Below are 26,628 nucleotides of genomic sequence, written 5' to 3'. Positions count from 1 at the left end.
CTTCTGCCTGCTCTGCTCCCCGCTCTGGCTCTGGTGAATTCTCTCACCCTCCCGCGCTACTGACTGTACCCAGTGCATGTATAAACAAACAAACAAACAAATAAATAAAACATGCGTCTATAAAAAAAAAGAATAACTTTTAAAAGCTTTTATTTAATTTATTTATTTTATAAAGATTTATTTATTTGTGCATACAAGAACTGGGGTATAGGCCAGAGTTGTGGGGGGTGAGAGGATTCACCAAAGACAGAGCAGGGAGCAGAACAGGCAGAAGGACCGAAGTACACTGCCGAGGGGAGCAGCGGGCGAGACAGGAGAGGTCTGCTGTGCCATGTGGGTAGCTCCCTGGCCAGGGATCAAACTCATGCTACAGTGGCTGCAGAAAGGTTGTGTCTGAACCCCTTGCACCACCAGGGAAGCCCAAGATTTATTTAATTATACAAGAACTGGGGTACAGGCCAGATGTGTGGGAGGGTGAGAGAATTCACCAGAGACAGAGTGGGGAGCAGAACAGGTAGACGGACGGACTAAAGACACTGCTGAGGGGAGCAGTGGGCGAGATAGGAGAGGTCTGCCGTACCATGTGGTTTTCTCCCCGGCCAGCCAGGAATCAAAGCTACACTGCAGAGGCTGCGGACAGCTTCACAGTGCTGCACTCAACCTGATGCGCCACAGGGGAGGCCCTTTTAAAAGTTTTTTAATTGGAAATAAATCTCTGAATTGTGAACTGAAGGGCTTTTTTCCCCCTGTTCTTTTAATACGTTATAAAGAATTTTCATTCTTCTGCTATAATAAGACAGGAATTGGTAACAATTTCATCTCCCTCTTTCTTATTTTTATAAATTAATGTTAAAAATTACATTAATAAATAAGCATGTGAGTAATGGCAATGCCGTTTACTTCTTTGAAATCTGTTTTCATTTTCTGTGATTACTAGAACAAATTACCACCAATTTGGTGGATTAAAGCCACTGAAATTTACTCTGTCACAGTTCTGAAAGCCAGAAGTCTGAAATCAGTATTACTGAATTGAAATCAAGGTGTCAGCAGGATTCCTGATCTTGTGGCTACATCACTCATCTCTGCCTCAGCGGTCACATTGTCTTCTCCTCTTCTGTCTGTATCAAGTCTCCCTCTTCTTTTCTCTTATAGGAACAGTAGCATTTAGGGCCCTCCTAGAAAATCCAGGGTAATCTCTTCATTTCAAAATCCTTGACTCAATCATATCTATTAAGTACCCCCCTCCCTCGTTTTTTATGGTTGTATAATAGCAACATAGGTTCTAGAGATTTATTTATTTTTAAAAAGATTTATTTGTCTATTTATTTATTTATTTATTTATGCATGTACACAAGAGCTGGGATACAGGCCAGAGGTGTGGGGGGTGACAGGATCCACCAGAGACAGAGTGGGGAACAGAACAGGAAGACTGACTGAAATACTCTGCTGAGGAGAGCAGCGGGCGAGTCAGGAGAGGTCTGCTGTGCCATGTGGGTTGCTCCCTGGCCGTCCCAGTATCGAACTCATGCTGCAGAGGCTGTGGATTGCTTCATACTCCAGTGCTTAATTAACCCCTTGCACCACACCTTGCCTGATTCTAGGGTTTAGTTGTAGATATCATTTGGGGGCTGATTGTTAGCCCACCATAGCCTCCTTTGCTTTATATGTCAAAATCTTTAGCAATAAATCATCAAAAATTTAAAAAAATATTTTATCAGTGACAGCTCAATTACTTGCTTCAATCCGTTTAAAGCTTTGCAAATGAATCTTCTACGTAGTGTTAAGAGGTATTCACTTTTGCATAGATAGATTGTGACAAATATATACCATTTTTAATTTATTTGGTGTGTTAGTGACTTACTCACCAGTAAACCAAATAAATAGCACAATATCTATGCAATACACCAAAGTAAGGTTCTGTTCCAATGTGAGACTTATCTTTGTCTTATCAAATGGGGTAAAGATAATGTAGGCAGAAAAGGTATATTCTTAGGAGGATCCATTTTTAAATGGATCTGGAAAGTGACTCATGTAAAACTACCTGTACTCCCTGCAGAAAGTACTTGTATACTTCCAGTTTGAAGGCTGTTGTCCTGGTATCAGTCAGAACCCCAGGAAAAGGACAAGGGTGAAACCTGTGTAAACGATGCTTATGGAGTTCAACAGTCTCCACAGGGATTCTGATCCCCAGTCCAGTGCACCCTTCTAACCTTAGTTGATAGTTGCTGAGCTACAGTAGGTCAGCTGAATATATATCTACCACGAAAACCACTTTCAACAGATAGTCTGCCATTTCTGAAATGATTTCATTTTATGCTTGTAGGACTATAAATCTTAATTAGCATTCTGCATAATTACAGTCTTTTATACTTTTAAACTTTTGAGGAAATTTTAAAAGCATTTTTTGGTTATAGTTACTACAGTTTATTTCTAACAAATAACTTGAAATTTGGTAATAAAAATCTACTCTATAAATCAAGCAGCAGTTTTCTGAGACCATTGTGAACTATATTAAGGAATAAAATGTCCAAGTCTTTTAATGTAGAGGCTTAAAATGGAACATTAAGAATTAATTTGAGCTACATACTAAATTTAAACTTTTAGGAATCAAATAGAAGTATTATTTCTCAATTACTGAATTTTCTGGAAACTGCTGAAATAAAATCAAAGGTGTGAGAATATTGTCTGATGACTTCATCAGCCATGCATTAGACCAAAGTTTATGAGAAAGAAATTTAGTTCCAGAGCTTTCTTGTGTTTCCTTTTTTACTCAGATTTTATCTTTAGTAAGATAAAACAGTAAAAAGATTGCAGACATTATTCCACCTAAATACATGTAATAGACTTATTAACTTCCATTGCTTTAACAATATATTAGAAGAATAACCTGTATTGAGGTACTGTGACCTTCTTCAGCATCAAATATAGATTGATATGTTTTGAGTTTTATTTCTATGTATCTATAGCTGTAAATACTCTTGCAATAACTATTCACTCTAATGATTATATCAAGTAACATTTTCATCATTTGCATATTGAAATAGATGGAAAGAAATAGAGTGGGTTGTTTTTGGTCCTCAAATATAATACACAGCTGCAGGCGCTCTTTGTCAATAGAATGAACCACTCCTTTAAGTCTAAATCTTCTGAGAGTGCTATTGATATGGAAAACCAAAGAATATACTTTGTTCCAAAACTTTGGTGACCAGAGAGTGAGGTCTGTGTATTGTTCAGAAGATATTCTTGACCTCTCTTTGACCAAAATAGTAAGTTTTCAGTGACTAGAATTCTATTTTATTTTATTTTTAATTTTATTTTATTTTTGCATAGAACTGGGATGTAGGCCAGAGGTGCTAGGAGTGGGGGCTGGGAGTGGGGAGAGGATTCATCTGAGACAGAGCAGGGAGCAGAACAGGCGGATTTACTGAAACACACTGGTAAAGGGAGCAGCAGGAAAGACAGGAGAGGTCTATGGCGCCATATGTGGGCTAGCTCCCTGGCCAGGAACCAAACTCAGGCCTTAGTGGTGATAACCTTGGCCTCCAGGGAGGCCTGATTTTTAAAAATGCTTATGATACAAAAATTATTCAGATGATTGTAAATAACTAAGAAATAGGATGTTAAGAAGTAAATAATATCCGTAATTACACAAAACTCAGGTAGCTTTTGTTAGTTTCTCTTTATTATTATAAACTCTAATTACACTATGTATTCACTTTTGTAAGCTACGTTTTCTGTGAACATGCACTTTTAAATGCTTCCTAAATGCTTTTTTTTCTACTTTATAAGACTCCACAAAAAACTAGCACTTTCCTTGCTTTTCCCTGCTGCCTTTCTCAAACAGTTTAGCAGGTATTTTTTGACTCTTTTGTACCAAGCCTGTGTAGTGTGGAGACCTGCGGGTGCAGTATCAATAGAATAGACAAAAGAACATTGCTTTCAAGTTTACATTCTAGCGAAGTGGGAAAGACAAGAGATACCTGATGAACATTTGTGATTTTTTTAGGTGCTGGGGTGCTGGGGTAGGTGGGAGATGTCCTGTAAATTGAAGGATCAGGAAAGGCCTCCCTGATGGCATGATATTTGAGTAGAGCCATGAAGCAGACAGGAACAGGCCTTGCAGTTAAATGGAAGATTATCCTAGACAGAGGGAACAGCAAGTGGAATAATCTGGATGTGCAGTGTGCTTATGTTCAGGAAGCAGCCAAGAGGCCAGCGTGTTTGAGTATAGTAGATAAGGTGGGGAGAATGGGAGGGAGAGGGCTTCACAGAGCTATTGCAGAGCTGGTTTGAGCTGGGTCTCTGTAATTCATGGAGGGGGATTGACTTTTACACTGAAAGGAAAAGCAAATGCAGGTATTAAATTTAGAAAGTGATATAATCTGACTTAGTTTTCAAAGTGTATTACTGAGAAAGCTATATTTGAGGTTTTAACCTTTTAATGGCTAAGTACCTTTGCTTTTCCATCAGCCTACCTGTGGCTTCCTGGGTTGATCTTTGCCCATCTCTCATTTCTGCTTGTTGTGCCATCTTCCTCTTATGATCTGCATGTGTATGAGATTTAGTGTTTGTGAGAAGCCTGTTGGCAAGAGCATTTTGAATTATGGGATAGATAAGAGTTGCGGGTTTTCTGTTCTTTTAGTTTACTTTAATAACCAAGATAATATTGGGAAATATCAGTCATTCTATGTTGCTAATAAATGTGCTACTTCTGTTGTTTCTGATCCATTAATGCACATCACAAATGACTTGAGTCAGAAGGAAGAGCACTTGACATTCAAAATGTGGTAGATTTTATGAAATCTAAAGATTATTTTCAGTGACATTTTCTGTGGCAATGGAAGCTTCAGTCTTACTAGTATTTTTTATGTGAATATGTATGATAGCTACTATTAATGTATGGAAATACTGTATGGAAATACTTCTGTATGGAAATACTGTATGGAAATATGCTTCTGTATGGAAATACTGAGAGTTTTTACGTGAATCTTGATAGGTGCTCTCATTACTTAGCCTCATAATAACCCTAACATACATTTTTAAAATTTCTGTTTCATAAAGGGATACAAAGACTCAGTGATCCTTGCCCAGACTTAGAAATTGTCAAATCTGGGTCCTGTCAGATTCTAAAATCTATGCATTTTTTCATTGAAGCTATTTGGTTTCTCCTCATTGCAGTCAGCCAGGCAAATATTCCTGGGATTCTGTGGTTAATTTGTCTATTTCACTTTCTATCTCTATCTCTCATGCATGTTGTAAGTATAGATTTAAATCTTGAACCCACAAAAATATTTTCAGATAAGTCTTACTCAAGATAGTATTGAAATTACTAGGCTCAAACTGATCCAACTCAGTTCACTTTACAGCAGAACCAGCTATTTGTTTTGGCTGAGTAAAAGGATCATTTTGGATTTGTACATAGCCTGAACGGCAGTGAGTTATTTGGAACAGTATCAGTATTTCATATCCTTTGCCCATTGTTATAAATATATGCTGCTCAGAATTTTAATATGCAGAATAAATCATTAAAGCAGCTAAACATCCTGATTTTGTTATGACTTTCTAATTTGTTTTTGCATCACTTTATGATGAGATTCTAGTTGTAGGCTCACTTTTATAAGTATTGAATTTAAAGTATATCAGCAATAATTCTCCTCTCATAAAAAACCAAGTTTTATAACTGGCATGTTTTACTTCATAGCCACTGGATGTCACTATAGTTCCCCAGATGGAGTCCTCTGCTTTTATACTTATTGGAGGTGGGGGGAGGTGCTTGGTGGACTTCAGTTTTAAGGCCTCTGGAACTTAATGGGATCCTTGTTTGTCTTGCTCCCATTTTGATTCCTAATTGAAGCTGTGGTATGAAGCAATAGCAATTAACACAATACCTCAAGCACATACCTGTAGACTGCTCTGGAAGAGGAATTAATTGTGTTTTAGTGTCATTGATAGGGACAGCTGAGATTTCCATTGTGAATATCATTGTGGAGTGGCTTTAATAAGCAAAATGAATGACTGGAGGCCTTTAATGAAACTATTTTTTTGTGTGTGCTACTAAACCCATGTGATTTCTTTAAGACAAAAGTAATGCACGGCGGCGATGAGAACTCTTTACAGCCCCCTGCTTTGAAGCTGCTCCTTCACATATTTTCTTTTTTATGAAGTCTGCACTAGTGTTTTCCTGTTGTCTGGAGCTGATATGCAGTTATCTTTTCTGTGCTGTTTGTAACCTCATAGTCATCAGAATTGTGACCACCCTCATCAAATACGAAAATAATTGTAAAGCCTTTAGGACATGTGTACTGTGCTTCCTTCTATACTGAGACTCATGTAGCCCTGACGTGAGCTTTGAAGAGACATAGTGTCCTGACATCACTGCAAAGCTGGAGATGAAAACATGAAATCAGCGCAGGGTGGGGAGTACTCATAATAAAATCTGCCATCGGCTCCACCTGATTTTTCCTTCTCAGCATTCTTGTAGCCTGAGTTCAGGACTCATCATCTCTTCTCAAATATTATGTTAGGCTTGCAAATGGTCCTCTTGCCTCTGGTCATATCATTCAGACCTGATTCGCTTTGTGTTAGAAGACAAGGTTCTTTGCTGGGCTTGTCACACTTGTGGCCTGACTATTGCCTCTTATTTCTGCCTAATTCATCCACTAGAAAACTGCCTGTGCCTCCCCGGTGGAGCAGATGGTTGAGCACAGCGCTGTGAAGCTGTCCACAGCCTCCTCAGCGCCGGTTCGATTCCTGGCTGGCAGCAGACCTCTCTTGCCTCTCCTGTCTCGCCCGCTGCTCCCCTCAGCAGTGCTTTCAGTCCGTCTGCCTGTTCTGCTGCCCGCTCTGTCTCTCACCTTCCTATGACTCTGGCCTGTACCCCAGCTCTTGTATAAATAAAAATAAATCTTTAAAAAAAAACTTAGACAACTGCCTGTGCTTGCCTGCAAACTCTACAGTTTGTACTCCTTGCTTTCCTTGCTCATGCCATTAAGATTCTCAGGAAGTTCTTTCTCAGCCACCTTTACCTGACTGACTGCTCTACACCTTCCTAGGCTTACTTGGAATTTTAGTTTAAAATGGAATTATAGTATAACTAGTTGAGTGTTGTCTATAAATATTTGTGAAAACAAGGTAAAATGGAAACAGCTGCCTGAATGGACTGGCAGCTAACCTAGCACCGCAGTCTGGAGAGAGGAGAGTAAGAAAAGCATTTGGAGGCATCCCACGCTTAGCCTCCTGGTAGAATCACCCTTTGTATCTGAGAGCGGGGAGTGAGATGCATCTGCCTCTTCCATATGTGCAGCCGCTGGGTGCAGACTTCTGCCGCTCAGATGTTATTCCTTGAGATCATCAGGATATGGCACCACCCATTGTCATACATCCCTTAGGAAACTACAAATCTTGGAAATACCAGGAAGCACAGGAACAATTGAGTGGGAGGTGAAGCTCCCACAACTATACACTAGAGGTAGATGTGGAAAGCAAGCACATTGTACCAAGAAATAGATAAGGCTGTTCAAGGAAGATTATTTATATTATCAACTGGAAAAGCAAAACCCAATGGTATTTAGAAAAAAGGAGGAAAGTTATAAATTGTAGTATATCTATAGCATCTAAGGTTATGCAGATTTTGATCATGTTTTTGTAGTTCTTCCTTTGAAAACTGTGTGGGCAAATGCAAGATTGTAATGATGATAGTGTTACAGGGCAGAGAGGGGGCACCCCAGACCCCGCAAACCTGCCTGCTCTTAAATAGGTTCTGCCATCCGCCGCAAACATCAACACAAAACATATGAGACTTTAATGGGAAGGAACTTTAATACAATTAGGAAACAATACAGGAAAGGAAAAGAATCTAGTTTCTAAATCAAGCACCCATAGTTACCTGTCCCCTCATGGGTAAAACTCCATCCAAATGGGACTGGCCCAGAGCAAGGCCCCAAAGCCTGCCACAAGTCCAAAGCATCTTCCAGTGGGGACCCACAGAAAAGGGTCAGAAACAACCAGACAAGCCCGGAAGGAAAAGAGCAAAATCAAAATCAAGATAAAAGCTGCCGTTGTCACCTCCCCACGGGTCTCACCCGCATCTGTGTACCCCGTTCACGACCAAAAAACAAGCGCAGTTTCTTCACGTGTCTCTAGGCTCCATTGCCTCCTCCAGGTCTCCTTCTGGCTCCATCCTGTTTTCTTCCTCAGTCTCCTCTTCAGCTTCTTCTCTCCCTGCTCAGCCCCACCCTCCATTTGGGTGGGGCAGGGAACCTGGAACCTCCCTCTTTCCTGCGGACCACCCTGTTACAATAAAATGTGTGGGTATGTATACATAGATAGATAGATATAAATATATATTTCTGTGTGTTTGTAGATATAATGGTTCCTAAATTTTGTGAAAAATAAAGGCACACTCATAGAACCAGAGAAAAAGGCAAGAAGAGAATTACTGAAATATACTTAAAGTATTTATTCCTGAGTGATAGGCATAAAGATGGATTTTGATTGTCAGCTTCAAATTTTCTGTAATGAAAGTGTAATTTTTAAAAATTTTATTTATTTATTTATTTTACTTATTTATACAAGCACTGGGTATAGTCAGAAGTGTGGGAGGGTAAAATAATTCACCAGAGCCAGAGCGGGGAATAAAAAAGACAGACTGACGAAATACACTGCTGAGGGGAGCAGCGGGCGAGACAGGAGAGGTCTGTCGCGCCACGTGGGACCCTCGCCGGTGGCCGGGGATTGAACCAGCACTGCAGAGGCTGCAGGCAGCTTCACAACCCAGCGCTCAACGGCTGCGCCACCAAGGGGGGGCCCAATATTTTTTTAAATAGATATAAAGGAATAAACATAATTTTAAAAACTTGTAAAAAGATTTTTAAAGCCTTCTTTCTAAAATCCAAGTTGCCCAGGTACTCACTCATCTCCTGCATTGCTGTTACATTTTCTGCAGTTGTCTTAATGATGATCATAGTATTCAGTCCTTGAGAGCTGGGACTCTGTGTACACATACATCTTTGTAAGTCAGATTTAGAACAAATAAATGGTTTTTGAACTATATTATCCTGAACTGTAAGGAATTCATATTAAACAGATCAAACTAGTCAATGGATGGACTACAAAAGTATCTAGAAGGAAGAGACTTGGAAAAGAAGTCACATGTCATTTGCAAATGGAAATTCATGCTTAATCCTAATAGGATGCACTGGGTAACAGAATCGTGGAGGCTATTTTTAAGTTCTTCAGGTATTTACCCATTGGCTTGAGATAATATACATGTAAACACTTTGTGGGAAACTAAGACTTTCTATGAACCCAAGTTGTGATCATTGAATCTCAGTTAACGTGAGGACTATTTCAATTTGTTAAAGCAGGATCCACAAAGGCTTTTATAAACCCATCAAGCTTAGCTGTCAAGATTTTCCTTTATTGCACTTGGGGAGCTGATTCTGGTGGTGGCAATTTCCTAGAGGATCTTGCTGGTATTAAGTAGTTTTTTTGGGGGTTAAGGAACCTTTTAGAAATTGAGCCCTGTTTTATTCTTTGCTTCTCCAGTTTGTGTTTTGCTTGGTCAGAGGCTGTTCATTTTTATCTGAAAATAAGACTGACAAAATGTATGTAGTTTCTACCTAGCACGGAGAAGTACAAGGACCATTTGTCTCCTGGAGTTTCCTGTAACAAAGGTATACAAAGAATTGTTTTCTGGGCGAATTAGAGGTAAAAGCCACTTTTGTTTCTTCTCTTATCAAGTGATGAGAAGAGTAGGGACTCAGGTTTCTATTTGAGCCCCACACTGTACTTTCAGTAGATTCAGTGAAGAAATCCAGGCAGAAGGTCACAGGTGAACACTTTCCATTCCGAGAGGATTGAGGTTTTTTAAAAGACTTTGAAGTTAAATCAACAGTTTCAGAAGAAACTTCTTCTCATCTTCTCTTCTTTTTTCTTAAAGAAAAAGTTTCTGAAAATTAAATAGAAAATGGAATTTTAGGTAGTTACTATTATTTGGTAATATTTCGTCCTATTGCCATAAGACTTTACTAATGTGTCAGAAGCAAAATAAAACTTAAGACTTCACTAATGTACAGGTAACAAAATTAAAATTTATAGCAATATAAGCTTTTGTTTTAAAAGAAGTTTTTTAATTCTTTTTGAAGCTTTCTTTCCTCTTTCTCCTTTCTGGTTGCTGCATTAATGTGATCTAAGAGAGTTTGTCTCTCGTTTTCTGCCTACATATTGTTGTGTTTCTGCCTACACATTGTTGTGATTCACTTTCCAATATCTAAAAAATACTTCACAAAGTTTTCTTAAAACAGACTTGAATTTGTGGAGTTTTAGTAATGCATTTTATTATTGTATTTTAGATGGTTTGAGTCCATCTTAAAAATTGGTCTTTAAAAGAATCATTATGAATTTATGTAAAAGTTACCTGAGGTAAATGTTTAAAAAAAAAAAAAAGATACCTAGGGTCATTTCTTTTTTTTTTTTTTTAAAGATTTATTTATTTATTCAAGAACCGGGGTACAGGCCAGATGTGTGGGAGGGTGAGAGGATTTACCAGAGACAGAGTGGGGAACAGAACAGGCAGACTGATGAAATACACTGATGAGGGGAGCAGCAGGCAAGACAGGAGAGGTCTGTTTCGCCATGAGGGATTCTCGCTGACTGGCCGGGATCAAACCTGCGCTACAGAGGCTGTGGACAGCTTCACAGTGTGGCGCTCAACCACCGGCACCACCAGGGAGGCCCTGGGGTCATTTCTTAATCATATGTTGGCAGAGCTATGCTTCTTTCAGGGCATTATATTGGAGTCCATTCATTGCCTCTCCCAGTTTCTGGTGGCTGCCATCACTGGTTGGCTTGTGGTCACATCACTTGACTCTCTGTGGTCATATTGCCCCCCTTCTATCTGTGTCATATCTGCCATCTCTCTTGTAGGGATATTTGTGATTGGATTTAAGGATCACCTGTATAATGCAGAATAATCTCATCTCAGTATCCACCTGCAAAGACTCTGCCTGTGAGGTAACATTTACAGGTTCCAGAGATGAGGACCTGATGTCTTTAGAGCTGTTGTTCAGCCTATTGCAGATATTATAAGAATTAAGTACAGTAATGGAAAAGGTCTTAGATTGAGACATGCAGAGCTAGAGCATCCTTTATTTCTTGAATTTCTGAGTTTCCTGACGTAAGAGCAGACAGTTTAATCTTCTATTATTTATTTGCTTGATGAATTTTTCTTAGTCTTGTTGGGGGAAGTAGTCCATTCAAGTTGTGTGAGTGAGTTACATGCGGGTTTAAGATATTCCCAATTCAGGGTTCAGAATTACCTTTACTCCTTCAACACTCTGGTGGAGAAGTTAAGTCCTAGGAAGGACATTTGTCTAACTCTTGTCCACTTCTTCCATGTTTGGGAAATTCTTGCTTCTTTTAAGCATATTGCCTGTACCATAAAGCCCCTTAATTGCATGACCTTCTTTTAACCTTCCCATGCTTCTTCTGAGGGACTTGGTGCTGCTGCAGAGCTTTTCCGCATTCTGGGATGCTGTGGACTCATCTGCCTCAGTTGTTGCTTCTCTACCCTCCAGATTGGAGGGCTTCTCCTTGAGGCTAGTGGTGTCCTCAGGCTACACTCTGGTTTGAACCACACATTACCGTTAAAGTTATGTGAAGTTTTACCATCAACCCCTCACCCTGAAAGGATTGGGAAAGGGGCTGGATGTGGGACAACTGGGACCTACACCACCCACTTACTCTCTAACTCCCCATCAGTCCCTACTCCATGCTTTCCCCCACTAATCCAGCCCCTTTCCCAGAGGACTTAGGGTAGATCCCTATATGAGGCAATTGAAGATTGGCTAGACATGATTCTCCCCAAGCAGTTATATTTGTCAAAGATTGGTAAAGTCTATTTTGAAGCTCAAAGCAAAGAAAATATATCGCTGTCATATTTTCCCTCCCTATATAGTGTATCTTGAGGGCAGAACATATGCTATTTCCTTAGTGGTAGAGAGAGGTAATGGGTATAAAGAAATACAAGGGAGGGCCTCCCTGGTGGCCTAAGGGTTAATCTCAGAACTACCACCATGACGACCCTCCATAGTGGCTTGAGTTCAATCCCTGGCCAGGTAGCTAACCCACACATGGTGCAGCAGACCTCTCCTGTTTCTCCCACTGCTCCCCTTAGCAGTGTATTTCAGTAGATATGCCTTTTCTGTTCCCCACTCTATCTCTGGTGAATCCTCTCACACCTGCCCCCACACATCCAGCCTACGCCCCAGTTATTATATGCAAAAATAAATAAAATCTTTAAAAAAAAAAGAAATACAAGTGGTTAAAATATTTAATACCTTGCAGTTTATTTTTTTCACTGCAGTTACAATGAATATAGATACAGTACTTTGCATTTACTGTGTTTAATAATGTGAACCTGTTTCGTAAGCTTGAAAATAACCTGCTGGGTATCTGTGGGAAGTACATAAAAGTGAGGATAGAAAGATTGTTAAGGATGCAACTTCCCACTTGATATCTCAGTAGCCATTGGATCACTCTGCAAATCACATTTTTTACATTTATTAATGGCAGCTCAGCCCCTCCAAGTGCTTAGGCCACGAACCTTGGTATCTCCTTTAACTGCCCTCTCTCTTTCACTCCACATCCGATTTATCAGCAAATCCTGTTGACTGTATCTTCAGAATTTATCCACAGTCTGCCTGCTTCTTCCAGGTCCAGTGCTGTCACTCTCATCCAGGCCACATCATCTCTCCCCTTGTTAATTACAACAGTCTACTAAATTGCCTTTCTGCTTTCACCAGTAAGCCTTTTAAGACCAGTTTTTCACTCAGCAGTCGATGTGATCCAATGAAAATCCATGTCAGTTCATGTTATTTCTCTGTTCAGGATGACTTTCATATAACTCAGAGGAAAAGCCAAATCCTTACTGTGAACTGCAGGGCTTTATCATTCCCTACCCCCATCACTGCAGTTTCTCTGACATCTCCTGGTATTCTCCCATTTGCTCACTCAGCTTCAGCCACATTAATCTCCTTGCTATGCTTCAAACATGCCAGCTTTGCTCTTGCCTCAAGGGCTTCCTCTAGGTGTCTGCTTGGCTCATGCCCTCTTCTCCTCAGGGTGTTTGTTCAAACATTACTTTCTCAAGGAGGCCTTCCTTGGCAATGTATTGGAAATGAATTATTGTCCCTTATGCATCCTTTCTGTCCCTGCCCTGTGCTGTTTTCTTCCAGTGTTTATTGCCAGCTTTAAAGATTTACATTTTATATATTGTCTGTATCCTCCCATTGGAATGAACAATCTTTCTTTTTTTTTGCTAATAACCTTGCCCCTTCTTACATAATATAAATAAAGGTATCATGGTTTATAACAATATCCCTCTTTCTGACTATTAAAAAACCTTCTACTTCACTAGATAGTGATTTTTGACTGTCTTGGCCACTACAGAATCCCTGGCACCAAGATGAATGTCTGACATGTGATAGGCCTTGATAAGTATTTGTTGAATGGACTTAGCTCATAGCAAGGAGGAAGTAGGCAAGTTTTATTGAGCAGGGATTATATTGATACAAATGTTTTATAAAGTTTATTGTGATATTAGTGTCTAGATTTGGGTTGGAAGAATGATAATAGTAGAGGTTTGAAGATTAGTTCTGAAAAGGTGAAGATCTAAATTGTAGTATTAACAATGGGAATGGGTGAGTGGGGGGTGATGTTGCTTGTGTAAGAGCCATTCAGAGGAAAAATTTCTGATATCTGAGGATGACAAGAGTGAAATTTATTGGAGTGGATATAGAGAAAGATGTACTGGAGATAGGGGAATTTAGAAAAAGCCCAGTTTGAGAGAGAAAAAAAAATTGACTGTTTTCAAGGTTAATTTTTTTTTTTGGTAAGATGTACATAATATGCTATTCTTTTTTAAAAAGATTTCTTTATGCATACAAGAACTGGGGTGTAGACAAGAGGTGTGGGGGGTGAGAGGATTCACCAGAGACAGAGTGGGGAGCAGAACAGGTAGATCTACTGAAATACACCACTGAGTGGAGCAGCGGGTGAGACAATAGAGGTCTGCCGCACCATTTGGGTAGCTCCTTTGCTGGAGAGTGGAGTCATGTTGCAGTGGCTGGCGAGAGCTTGATAGCATGTGCTTTAATCCTGGTGCCACCTGGGAGGCTCTTATCCATTTTTAAATGTATAGTTCATTGGTGTTAGGTTCATTCACATTGTTGTGTTAGGTTCATTCACATTGTTGTGTAACAATAACCATCATCCATCTTAGAACATTTTTATCTTACCATAGCAAAACTCTCTACCTATTAAGTAAGACCTCCTCATTCCTTCCCTCTTCCCCTCAACCACCATTCTATGTCCTGTCTCATAAAGTGTTAAAAACAAAACATCTGAATAAATTTAAAGATCTAATTTGCCTTATTCAAGGATTCATGAATCAGGCAACATGCCATCTAGCTAGTGTGACACTCCCAAGGGTTGTACAAAATGGAAGGTTTTTTTAATAGTCAGAAAAAGGGACAATGTTGTAAACCATGTTACCTCAATTTAAAAAAAAAAAATATGAAAAATACAAGAGGGAGGCACAAAGTTCTTAACAAAAGAAAGGAAAGATTGTTTCAGGCAAGGGTAAGAGGGGGAGAGGCAAGTCTTATGCAGATTACCTCACCAGTGCTAACCAGGAAATTCCAGATTGATTGGTTTAAAATTCCACTTTTGGGAGAGGCTAAAACTGCAGTTAGAATGCTCATAAGTCTTCCTGGGGCCTGGTATAAGTGACTTTGTATTGGAATTTTAACAATTTAACGATGAAATCATACAGTATCTCTTCTGTTTTATTTGTCTGATTTTATGGAGCATAATTCCTTTAAGTTTTATCCATGTTATAACATGTGTTGGAATTTCATTCCTATTTAAGGCAAAATATTCCATTGTATATGCTACATTTTGTATATCCAACCATTTGTTGATGGACATTAGAATGTTTCCACCTTTTGGCTTTTCTGAATGATGGTGCTATATGCATTGGTCTACATATAGCTGTTCCAGCCCCTGCTTTCACCTTTTTTGGGTTGCAGATTCAGAAACACAATTGCTGAAAATGTTCAATATTTTGAGGAGCATCACACTGACTCTGACTTTAGACAAACTGTTGGAGATGGTGGAGAGTCTAAACAGTTAGGACTGGAGTAAGAATGAAAGCAAAGGTGTCCAGAGGTTTCACATCAAGGAACTTGACAGACCTGATAACTGAAGAGAGGAGAGATAATTAGTTCAGAGAAAAAGAGAAAATTGTTGAGCCAAGGACTGCGTCTTAGGAGGGAGAAGGAGCTATGAACATTAGTAGTCAGTGAGACAGAAAAGGAGCAATCACAGTTAGGAACAGAACCCTGAGTGTTGATACACACTTAGCTCAAACTCATCCATATTCATTGAGCACTCTTAGAAGAACTTCCTTTCAGATGAATAAACTTCTCCTTAAATATAACATTACTTTCAAGGGTTCGGGTGTTTTAGGTCACAGATCACTACTGAGAGTTGAATTTCTGAAACACAGATAGTTTTCAAAAGGGTCCTAGAAGCACCTAAAGAAAACAAAGAATTTTGTATTCCTTATTTGGCTGTTCTCTGCTTCTTGCTTGTGCTAGTAATCTCACATTTGTTTTTCTTGAAACTTTTTTTTTTTTGTAGTGTGACATTCATTAAGAAAAGTGACCAAACCTATATAGACAACTTGAAGAATTCTCAACCATTGCATGTACCTGAGTATCCAACACCTAAGACAAGGAACAATATATTTTCCACATCCCAATGGTTCCCTTGACACTCCTGTTCACTCACCCACTATTCCCATTATCCTGATTGTGATGCCATATGTTTATTTTATTTGTTTTGTTCCTCACATGAATAGAATCATGTCTGTACTCTGCTTTTGACTTATTTCATTTAATATTACATTTGTAAAATTCATCAATACAGTTGTAGCATATATTCCACTGATTTTACATAGTTTATTCATTCTCATGTTCATATGACTTTGGATAGTTTCCATCTTGGGGCTGTCCTGATTAGGCTTATTATGAACAACATAGCTTCTTATTACAATAAAAATTGTGCATGCTGGCCCTCCCCAGTGGTGCAGTGGGTTGAGTGTGGTGCTGTGGAGCTGTCTGCAGCCTCTGCAGTGTGGGTTCCATTCCCAGCCAGCCAGGGAGATACCCACATGGCGCAGCAGACCTCTTCTGTCTCACCCGCTGCTCCCCTCAGCAGTATATTTCGGTCTGTCTGCCCGTTCTGCTCCCCATTCTGTCTCTGATGAATCCTTTCACCCTTCCACACCTCTGGCCTGTACCCCAGGTCTTGTATAAAAATAAATAAATCTTTAAAAAAATTGTGCGTGTTGTTTTCTGTTTTTTCAAGCAAGTTATCATTGCTTATTTCATTTAGTGCCTTTCCTATTAAGAGTTTTTCTATCCTATCCACTTATTTTCATTGTTAATACAAAATCTATTTGCCTGAATTTTAGTTCTGAAAGTACAAAGTACCATATGAAAATAGGCTTCTTCAAAAATTATATGTGCTTATATTAAATTTTTACTTTTAAAGCTTTTGCTTTAATTGTTCTCAGCTATTCAGATTATGTGTCTTAAATTCATATTCAAACTGTCAAAATTTCATGGGGTGAATTGTTTGACCTTGAGGCAAATATTTGTATTTTGGAGTCATTATGAGCTGGAGGAATAGAATAGCTCCCATATCTGTAATGAAAATTTATTATCAAATTTATAATTTACATAGCAATAAAAGGAGTTTGGAATTAGCAAAAAACACATTGTGATATTTTATATCATTTTTCTTTTCAGGTTGCAGTCTGCATTGATGTAAAAATCAACAATACTAATTCAAATTGATGAAAATTTTATCATTTTGGCTTTTTCAGAATTGAATTGGAATTTGCTATATATATAATCTGTCTGGGTTCATCCATCCATCTATTCATATATCTGTCAACATAATCAATAAAACATTCTTTACAGAAAGAACAATAGAAGACCATGAGCTGGTGATTGAAGTGCTATCTAACTGGGGAATGGAAGAAGAAAATAAGCTATACTTTAGAAAAAATTATGCCAAATATGAATTCTTTAAAAACCCAATGGTAAGTGAAATTACTATTAATAGTGTGGAAAAAATGAATGAATTAAATTTATTTTATTTATGTCAAGTCACTATTCACAAATCATATACAGTATTATAACCAATATTAACACAATAAAAATACAATTAAAATTTTAAAAAATCACTATCAATAAAATACAATTCTCTATTTGGTAAGATTGTAGTTCTTTAAAATTATAATTATAATCACATTCCTTCTCTGACAATGATTAGTTAGCACCATACACAGAAGTTCATATGTACAGGTGAATTTTTTTTAACCATAATGGCAAAAAGTTTGAATTGACTAAGATGGATTTGGATAAGTTACTTAATTTAAAAGTACTGAGAATCCTAGCTTTGGGGAACAATTGCTTTCCTTCTCAGAAAAAAATTCTGCTGTACATTTGATTTGGGCAATGAATATCAATATATATTCTCAAGCAGTTTCCAAAATTTTATAGGTCAACACTTTTCACAGAATTAAGGAAATTTAAAGAGAAAATTTTTAAAGTAAAAATAGACTGATAACTGTTGGAAGTGATATAACTTTGCCAGAAATTTAAGATTGACATGAATCTTGCTGTTTCAAATTATTTTGTTTTCAAAGCAATAATTACTGAGCTAAGTAGAAATGAGATAAAGATCAGTGCATTATCTAGTAAATACTACTTTCATTATAGTCCTCTTTAAAAAGAAAGTAAATGTATGTCACATTCTAATGAAGACAAGGGATCTGGAGAAGTCAGAATAGCCTCTGGGCTCATTATTTTAAATTGTTTTGTCTCTGCAGCTGTAGCATATTTTTACACTAAGTTTTGGATAATTGGATTGAAATGAAGCTTTATGAAAAATATATGATACACGCCATAGTAGAATATTTTCAAACCCTGAAAGACCTCTTATATTTGCTTTTTACTTGAACCTATTAGGAGATACATAATGGAATGATCTTTAACAAAAAAAAAAAAAAAAAGAGTCCTAATAAAATTTTATAGAATTTGAAGGGAAATTGTTTTCTTGTTGTGAATCTTTATTAAAAGCAAGAAGTTACAAGTCATATTTAAAGACATGGTGTTTGTTTGTTTTATTTAAACAAGGCTGTACATTTATTTTGTAGACCTGGAGTAGTAGTTGTCAACTGGGGATGGAGGCAATTTGACAATGTCTGGAGATATTTTTGGTTATCATAACTGAGGGTCAGGAGGGATGCTTGTGGGTAGAGACCATGAATGCTACTAAACATCCTACAGTGCATGGGACAGCCTCCCACATCTTAGACCAAATGTTAGTAGAATTACTATTGAACAACCCTGTCCAATTGGAAAACAGTAGAATATATTTTCTAAAGTTTGTCTTACCATACAAATTATCTAGGGGAGTACTTATTAACAATACAGGACCTACCCAGTCCTACTGAATCATTCACTCCCTATTTTAAACAATCACCCTGGGTTAATTTTAGTAACTTTGGAAAGCAGTAGGTGCAAAGATGGGACTTTTAGCTCCCTAGCTCTAGTATAAGTCCTGGCTCCTCAATACTGTGGGCAGTGATTGTGGCTAGTGCTAGTCTTTTTACTTCTCTGAGCCTTGACTTTATAAAGATTGACTGGATAGTCCTTTAGCACCTGCTGGAATGGTTGCAGGACTTAATGAAGAGCTATGGAATTAAGCAGGCTGTAGACTTGAAGGCATTGTTTTATAATTCATAGTAGGTGGCTCTCTCTGCATATGTTCATTTGAGAGTATTTTCTAATCTTTGGGGCTTATATACCATACCTTCTCATTAAGAAACCTGAGGGTAAAGTCCAGGAACTGCATTCACTTGAAGTAAATTTTAAATTCTGATTTATTTAAAGAACTTTTGCTTTAAATTACTGTATTGATCATGATGGAATCTTTTCTAGCACGGGTTTTGGGGTGATGTAACCTGTGTCTTTTCGTCAGTATTTTTTTCCAGAGCATATGGTGTCCTTTGCAACTGAAACCAATGGTGAAATATCCCCCACACAGATTTTGCAGGTAAAATATGTTTTCATTAAAGTATGTAAGTAGTAATATCATAAATGGAAACTTTAAGGTTCATATTTATACATTGTCAGATATTGAAATGTTATGACTTGCAATGACTAATTTTTGCTGGAGGTAAAATTGAAAACAGAAGAGAAAAACCCCAGATAGGAATTCCCTATGTAGATAAAGCCCTTTAATGATTTTTTTTCTTTCTCATTTTGGCCAATAGTCAAAGGATTTTAAGTATTTGGAAAAAAATGTGTATCATGAAAGGAAACTTGTAGAGTTTTGCTCTGTGATGTGTTGAAATATTATGTTAGTCTTCATAAACTGAAATTCCTAATAAATTGTAGACATTTTACTAACATATTTGATATTAGCCTTTATAATAAATGGCTTCAATCCTCTGTGTGGAAAATAATTAGTCATTAAGTGAAAGAAGAAAAAGATATCAACTATCTATTTTATACAATATTTGTAGTAATTCTGATGGAAATACTTGAAGAATAGAATTGTGAAATATTCTTAGCAGAATGGACATTAGTTCACTATTTAAATAAAAATTCGAGTTTTGCAATGGTTTGGTTCATTTCTCTCATATTGTTAGTGGCTTTAGGCAATCATTTTCTGAGATATTTTCATTAAAATAGAGTTTCAGTTATTTAATTTTTGATCTGTAGATTTCACATCAGAAGCTATGCAGTTAACAAGTTGATATTGAACAATGTCTTTTTATTAGTTCCTGTCTGTCTGAAGCACCAGGCATCCCCAAACCCACTCAAAAGTCTTTGATCTTTAGTAAGGAAAACTTTGAATATTTCCAGTATAGATATGACATTAAATATATTGGGTAGGTAAACCCTTCAAAGATTTGTTTTTGTGTTTTCTTTTTCCTAGACTTTTATATAGGTTAGATTTCATTTTTGTGCTTTAGAATATTTTAAAATTCTGATTATTTTTAAGAGATTTTTCTAAAGGCCATGCCTATGCTCCTGGGCTTGCAGACACCCTGCCAGAATGTCAGGTGGATTGCAGCGGCAGTGTCTGGGACCCTTCTCATGTCTGATGACAGGGCGGTGTGTTGGGAGTTTTCTTCTACTCCTTTCCCAAATTCTCCTAATAGAATTATATTGCTTTAATGTTAAATTATAAACAGGAGAAAAGGCATAGCTTTGGAATCAGGTAGTCCTGCATGTGCCCCTGACCCTTTCTCTCCACTGAGGCAATGTTTCCACTTTTTAAAACGTTTCTTCTTCTACTAGTGTGACCTCTCTGACTCGCTTTTTAAAATTTAATTGGTTTGGTTTAATAACTTGGAAAGCACTCAAACTAAAAAAACGACTTCCCTGTTTTGCATGTCAATTAATTAATAACTGTGGCTCATTAAGTTAAAATTTTTTTTTAAGTAATTTACTTGGAAAAAAACACAAATACCTACTATCAGTGTTTCCCTCAGTAGCCTTTTAAAGTGTTACATTGTTTAAGCTAATAATTTTTCTTACTTTCAGTGTTTCCATTTTGCATTTGTTTATTCATGTGGCTTCTGCTTTTAATGAACACTAATGTGTTTCCACTGTCTTATTAAGGATGCTCAGCACAGCCACTCAGAGCTATTCCTTTTCTTTCTTCTTTTCCTCACTAACAATGTTCCCTGCCTCAGTTAATTATTACTGTGTAACAAACTATTCTAAACATTAATGGACTAAGTACCCACTCACATTTTGCCAAGTTGGTGGGTCAGGAATTTGGGATGGGGTTAGCTGTGTGGATTATCTCTTGAGGCGCAAGGACTAGAGGTGTGGGAACTTGAGGATCCCCTGCTTTTCACTATGTGTGCCTGTGCTCCATGGACTCTCTTTCTTCATATATTGATCACCCTCCAGGACTTTTCCAGTTGCATGGGGCTTTTTACTGCACAGTGGTCTCAGTGTAGTCACATTTCACAAGTCAGGTTTCCAAGAGTTAAGTAGTGGAAACCATCCAACCAGTTAAGGATGTCAGTTGGCTCTAGCCAACTATTACTCCTGCCATATTCTTTTAGTCAAAGCAGTCATAAGTCTTGGTTATAGTCAAGGGACCTGAGAAATAGACACCTCTTCTTGGTTCACTGGCAAGATCACATTGCAGTAGCCTATGTGGAGTGAAAGATATTGTTGCCATTCTCTTTGGAAAACAAAACCAGTCATAGAATTATGGCAGATAGAATAGAGATCATTTGCTTCACCCTTATCAAAGAGGTGAACTTTGCTGAACAAGCTTAGTAATTAAATAATTGGAGTCAGGCTTCTAGTCTTTTTTTTTTTTTTTAAAGATTTTTTTTTAATTATTTATTTATACAAGCACTGGGTACAGTCAGAAGCGTAGTAAGGTGAGAGAATTCACCAGAGCCAGAGCAGGGAACAGAACAGGCAGACTGATGAAATGCACTGCTGAGGGGAGCACCTGGCGGCAGGAGAGGTCTGCGCACCATGTGGGACCCTCTCCCGTGGCCGGGGATCGAACAGGTGCTGCAGAGGCTGCGGGCAGCTTCGCAGCCCAGCGCTCAACCGCTGCGCCACCAGGGGAGGCCCTCTAGTCTTTTTTATACCAGAATGACATTGAAGTTGATAAGTAATCTCATGGAAAATCATAGGAAAGGCTGAAAACTATAAAGACATAACTCCATAACTAAAATCCAGTTTTTCAAGTGGACATTAAAATAGCATATAATGTTTGTGTTTTGCGAAGTTTTGATCATTTAGAATGTATACTTTATGAATATAGTTTCATGTGGAATTTACCTCATGTTTTTGAAAGACTGATTTCTTTTGTGTTTATATAAATTGTCATTTCTGTAATAGTGTATAAATGGTATCAACAATTTGATTTTACATTTATATTTGAAATCTTCACAGGGTTGGTATAAGGATACAATATCATTTATTCAAAAAGTTTGAGAGTTTGGATTTTTCTTACAGATGTTTCTGAGTTCAAGCACATATCCTGAAATACATGGCTTCTTACATGCAAAAGAACAGGGAAAGAAGTCCTGGAAAAAGATTTATTTCCTTCTAAGAAGATCTGGTTTATATTTTTCTACTAAAGGGACATCAAAGGTAAATTGAAATATCTGTGCTATATTATGAATCATGTGTAAGTTGTAAGCTAAAATGGGTTCTACTTTATTACTTGATTTCAATGGCTGATCTTTTTTTTATGCCAAACATTTTCATAATCTGCTTAAAAACTAAATATTATTCTTTATTTCCCACTAATTTCAACATAAATCCTTTGATGGAATCTGGATGCTCATAGTTCAGTACCATATACCTTGCTCATTTCTTCCCTCATTGATTCATCCCTTTTCCTTATCCTAGGCTGCAGATTTTGAGGCCCAATGTAGGCCACATCTTTTCTCTTTACCATGGTTAACACTACTGATTTTGCCCACCTCTGGACTTCAGTTGATGTTGATGGAGTTAGTAACACCCAGCTGAGTCTGTTACTGCTCTTTAATTCTGTTGTGTGTATTAGTTTCATCTCCTTAACTAGATTGTAAATTCCTGAAGGAAGTTACCATATTGTGATCAAGGGTAGATGTAATTATTTGTGTGCTTGTATATATCTAACTATGCATATAGTTACCTAGACATACACAATGTAGATATCATGTACATGTATACAATCACTTATGTATCACGTATGTTAATTCCCACAGTGCTCAGCATTATGTAGTCTGTGTTTCTATGTAGTCTAAAAGATGTCAGCTGTGACATATGGTCTCTATTTTGGAAGTGTTGACTTTAATGTAATTCATTGATATCTTTTAAGTAAGACTACTTTTGAGAGTTTTCATGAGGTTATTTTAATTTTATTTCATTTGTCTGTTGTCAGAAACAACATTGTTGCTTCTTTATGGATAAGCTGTCATTTTTTTCTGGCTGCTTTTCAATGTTATTATAAACATTGGTGTTCAGTAATTTTCCTCTCATATTTGTAGGTGTGTTCAAACATATTCAGCTAAATCATGCTTGATTCTTAACATACACTTTCAGTCTGTAAACTCATATTTTCCTTTGATGCTCGAAATGTTCATCCGTTATTTATTTCTCATTCTCATTATTTGATCCATTAACTTTTCAATAGAATTTTCTGTCTTGGCTAGTCATGGCACCAGGTGTCCCTTTGCTTATGACTGCCTAATACAAATTTCTGCCTCTGTCTTCACATGACTTTCTCCTCTTTCTCTGTGTATCTCTTGTAGGGACAATTCTCACTGAATTTTGGGCCTACCAGGATAATCTCAGATGATCTCATCTCTTGATCCAACTTAATTACATCTGCAAAGACCTTTTTTTTACAAAAAGTGAATATTCAGTTTCTTGGTGTTAGGGCATATACATATCTTTTTGGAAGCTATCATTCAACTCACTACAGGAAGCCAGTGAAAAATTTTGAGAAAAAGAATGAAATGATCAAGTCATAAGAAGATTAGTATGACCATAGGTAGGTTAAAAACCAAGTAGAAAGAGGAAGAGTTGGGGTGGGAGCAAGGGAGACAGAGAGTGGAGGCACAGAGAGAGAGAGCTCTGGGTGGGGGGAGAGGAAGAGAGAGAAGATTCTCACACACACAGAGATTGACTGGAGGCTTAGATGATCATTTCAGTAACCCAGGATGGAGGTGATGAGTCTAACCTAGGATGAACAATGAAGAAAGGAATAAAGGGATAGATTAAATGGTAAATGGCCAGGGTTTTTTGTTTTTGTTTTTTCTTGACAGATGGGAAAAGAAGAAGAAAATGGACTTAGAGAAAAAGAAATAAGTGGAACAAATAGGAATAGAATATTTGCTAGAAAGTCATTGTCTTAGAAGAAAGATTAACTTAGTTCTAGATATATTGTGCTGAAGGTGAAGTATCCAAATGTAAATGCCCAGAACACAGTTAATAATGAAGACCCCTTATTTAGGCAGGGGTCATAATATAAGATATGACCTGAAAGGAATAGTACTTGTCTCTTCTGTATGTTCCCCAAATGTTGTGAATAATTTCCTTTTTTTCCGAATATATTGTTTCCTTTAATTTTGTGTGTGAATATGTGTTTCTTTGAGGTATATGTGGTGCAATACTTCTTGGAATGGGGCTCCTCTAATTTAGTAACCATCCCCTTACTGAATCTTTTATTAAGTGTTTATTGTTTGGCTGATAATAGTCTATCATTTAGATGCATTTAATTTTTTTCAAATTAGTCTGTGACAATGATGGGATGAATAATTACCCTTTTTCATAGTTAAGGTTTTAGACTTTTTCTTAACTATTTCAATGAACTTCCTTTTCCCAGTGTTCTAATTGCATTAAATAACTTGTGACACTGTGGGCTATGGTGGTGGACTATGGGTGCTTTCGTGGTGGGACCCCTAGTTTAACAGCACCAGAAAGGGGGCATCTTATGTCTCCAAAACACAAACAGCAATGTAAATCAATATTACTTCAATTAAAAAACCAAAACAAAACTTGTAACAGTCTTTTTAAGTAAATGTGTACTGGATCATCTTTTTTTTACTTAACATCAAACAACAGTGGTTTCTAAATCTAGTAGTCATGTTGATCTCACTGTCTTTCTAGTGATTCTTCACTAGAAGATGTGATAGTGTTACAGGGCAGGGTGAGGGGCACCCCAAAACCCCCAAACCTGCCCACTCTAGCTTCTGCCATCCACTGTATTAAGAAAAAACATACTCTAGTGAGTAAGACCTTCAATGGAAAGGAACTTTACTACAATTAGTGTGCAACAAAGAAAAGACAAAGAATATAGTTTCCAAATCAGGCACCAAGAGTTACCCATCCCCTGTGGGTAAATGTCCAGCCAGACAGGGTTGACCCATATCAGGGCCACTGAGTCCCGAAAACCTGCCACAAGTCTAAAGCAGCTTCTGGTGGTGACCCATAGAAAAAGGGTAGAAGGGGCCCAACATGTCTGAAAGGAAGAGAACAAATAAAAATCAAGATAAACACTGCCATTGTTAACCTCCCCATGGGTCTCTCACCCACATCTGTTTCAACCAGTCTAGGAATAAGTAGCAAGCGCAGTTTCTTCTCCTGTCTCTCTGTTCCATGTGCCCCCTCCAGTTTTCTTCTGGCTCTGCATCCTGCTACTGTTACAGGGCAGTGAGAGGGGCACCCCAAACCCCGCAAACCTGCCTATTCTATATAGGGTTCTGCCATCCGCTGCATTGACACAAAACATGAGACTTAAATGGGAAGGAACTTTAATACAGTTAGGAAACAATACAGGAAAGGCAAAGAATCTAGTTTCTAAATCAAGCACCCAAAGTTACCCATTCCCTCGTGGGTAAAAAACTCCATCCAAATGGGATTGGCCCAGAGCAAGGCCCCAAAGCCTGCCACAAGTCCAAAGCATCTTCCAGTGGGGACCCACAGAAAAGGGTCAGAAACAACCAGACAAGCCCAGAAGGAGAAGAGCAAAATCAAAATCAAGATAAATGCTGCCATTGTCACCTCCACACGGGTCTCACCCACGTCTATGTCACCCCGTCCACTACCAAAAGACAAGCGCAGTTTCTTCACGTGTCTCTCGGCTCTGTGTGCCTCCTCCAGGTCTCCTTCTGGCTCCATCCTGCTTCCTTCCTCAGTCTCCTCTGCAGCTTCTTCTCTCCCTGCTCAGCTCCACCCTCCCTTGGGTGGGGCAGGAAACCTGGAACCTCCCCCTTTCCTGGGGACCACCCCGTTCCACTACCTTCTCCAGTCTCTTCTCTTCCCTGCTCAGTCCCACCCTTTTTTTGTGTGGGGCAGGGAACCTGGCACCTCCGTTTTCCCTGGGGATCACTCTATTACAATAGTGTCTCATTATTTCCCTCTCTTAACTGCTTCCTCAGGTTGCCCCTTAAAATCTACTGCCTACTATATATTTATTCTCTTTTCCCTCTTCCTTACCCATTCTATAATAAACCTGCTCTTATTCCTTCCTCTGGATCTATGCTTTTATCCTTGCAGTGATCTTCTTGACTAGGTAAATCTGACATTGGAACTCTTATTTTCAGATCATACTTTAGCTCTCCTCATCATAGTGTCTGGCTGCTGTGTGTGAATACAGAATACTCTTCTCTCAGGCCTGTGCCTAATGAACTCATGTGCTATGGTCTATCCATGAAACTATAAGTTTCCTCTAAAAAAAAAAAAAAAGAAATTTGAATTATTAGATAACCTCAATTTGACATAAATTATGTAGATTTTCTAGTGTCAAATATTCTACCTGGCAAGGAGGCCATTTTCTGTCCTCTTTCTATGGATAGGGTTTTGATTTATTTTACTTTTAAAGATGTAGTCTGTATGGAAGATAGAGGAGAGCCACTACTTAAAGCCTTAGAGATGTGCTTATGACTTATATCTACAGAGAAATGTCTAAGTATCCTCTATCCTCTTCTTCAGCTGCCCCGTTATCTTCACA

At 38.0% G+C, this 26,628-nt stretch overlaps 1 protein-coding gene across 2 annotated transcripts in view; it reads left to right on the top strand.

Annotated features, from left to right (window-relative positions):
• Positions 1-26,628, top strand: part of GRB14 (growth factor receptor bound protein 14) — a 109,018-nt gene that overhangs the window by 66,764 nt on the left and 15,626 nt on the right. For both annotated transcript variants that reach the window (XM_037523430.2, XM_037523432.2), the window contains 3 exons: positions 17,049-17,170; positions 19,117-19,191; positions 22,140-22,277. In XM_037523430.2, the coding sequence (XP_037379327.1) occupies positions 17,049-17,170; positions 19,117-19,191; positions 22,140-22,277 (335 nt within the window). The remainder of the gene's footprint in view (positions 1-17,048; positions 17,171-19,116; positions 19,192-22,139; positions 22,278-26,628) is intronic.

This window comes from Talpa occidentalis, unplaced genomic scaffold (genome assembly GCF_014898055.3).
Source record: "Talpa occidentalis isolate TD23 unplaced genomic scaffold, MPIMG_talOcc4v2.1 talOcc4.3, whole genome shotgun sequence".
Classification (NCBI taxonomy): domain Eukaryota; kingdom Metazoa; phylum Chordata; class Mammalia; order Eulipotyphla; family Talpidae; genus Talpa; species Talpa occidentalis.
Note: the sequence above shows the minus strand (reverse complement) of the source record. Positions and strands in the feature narration are given on the sequence as shown.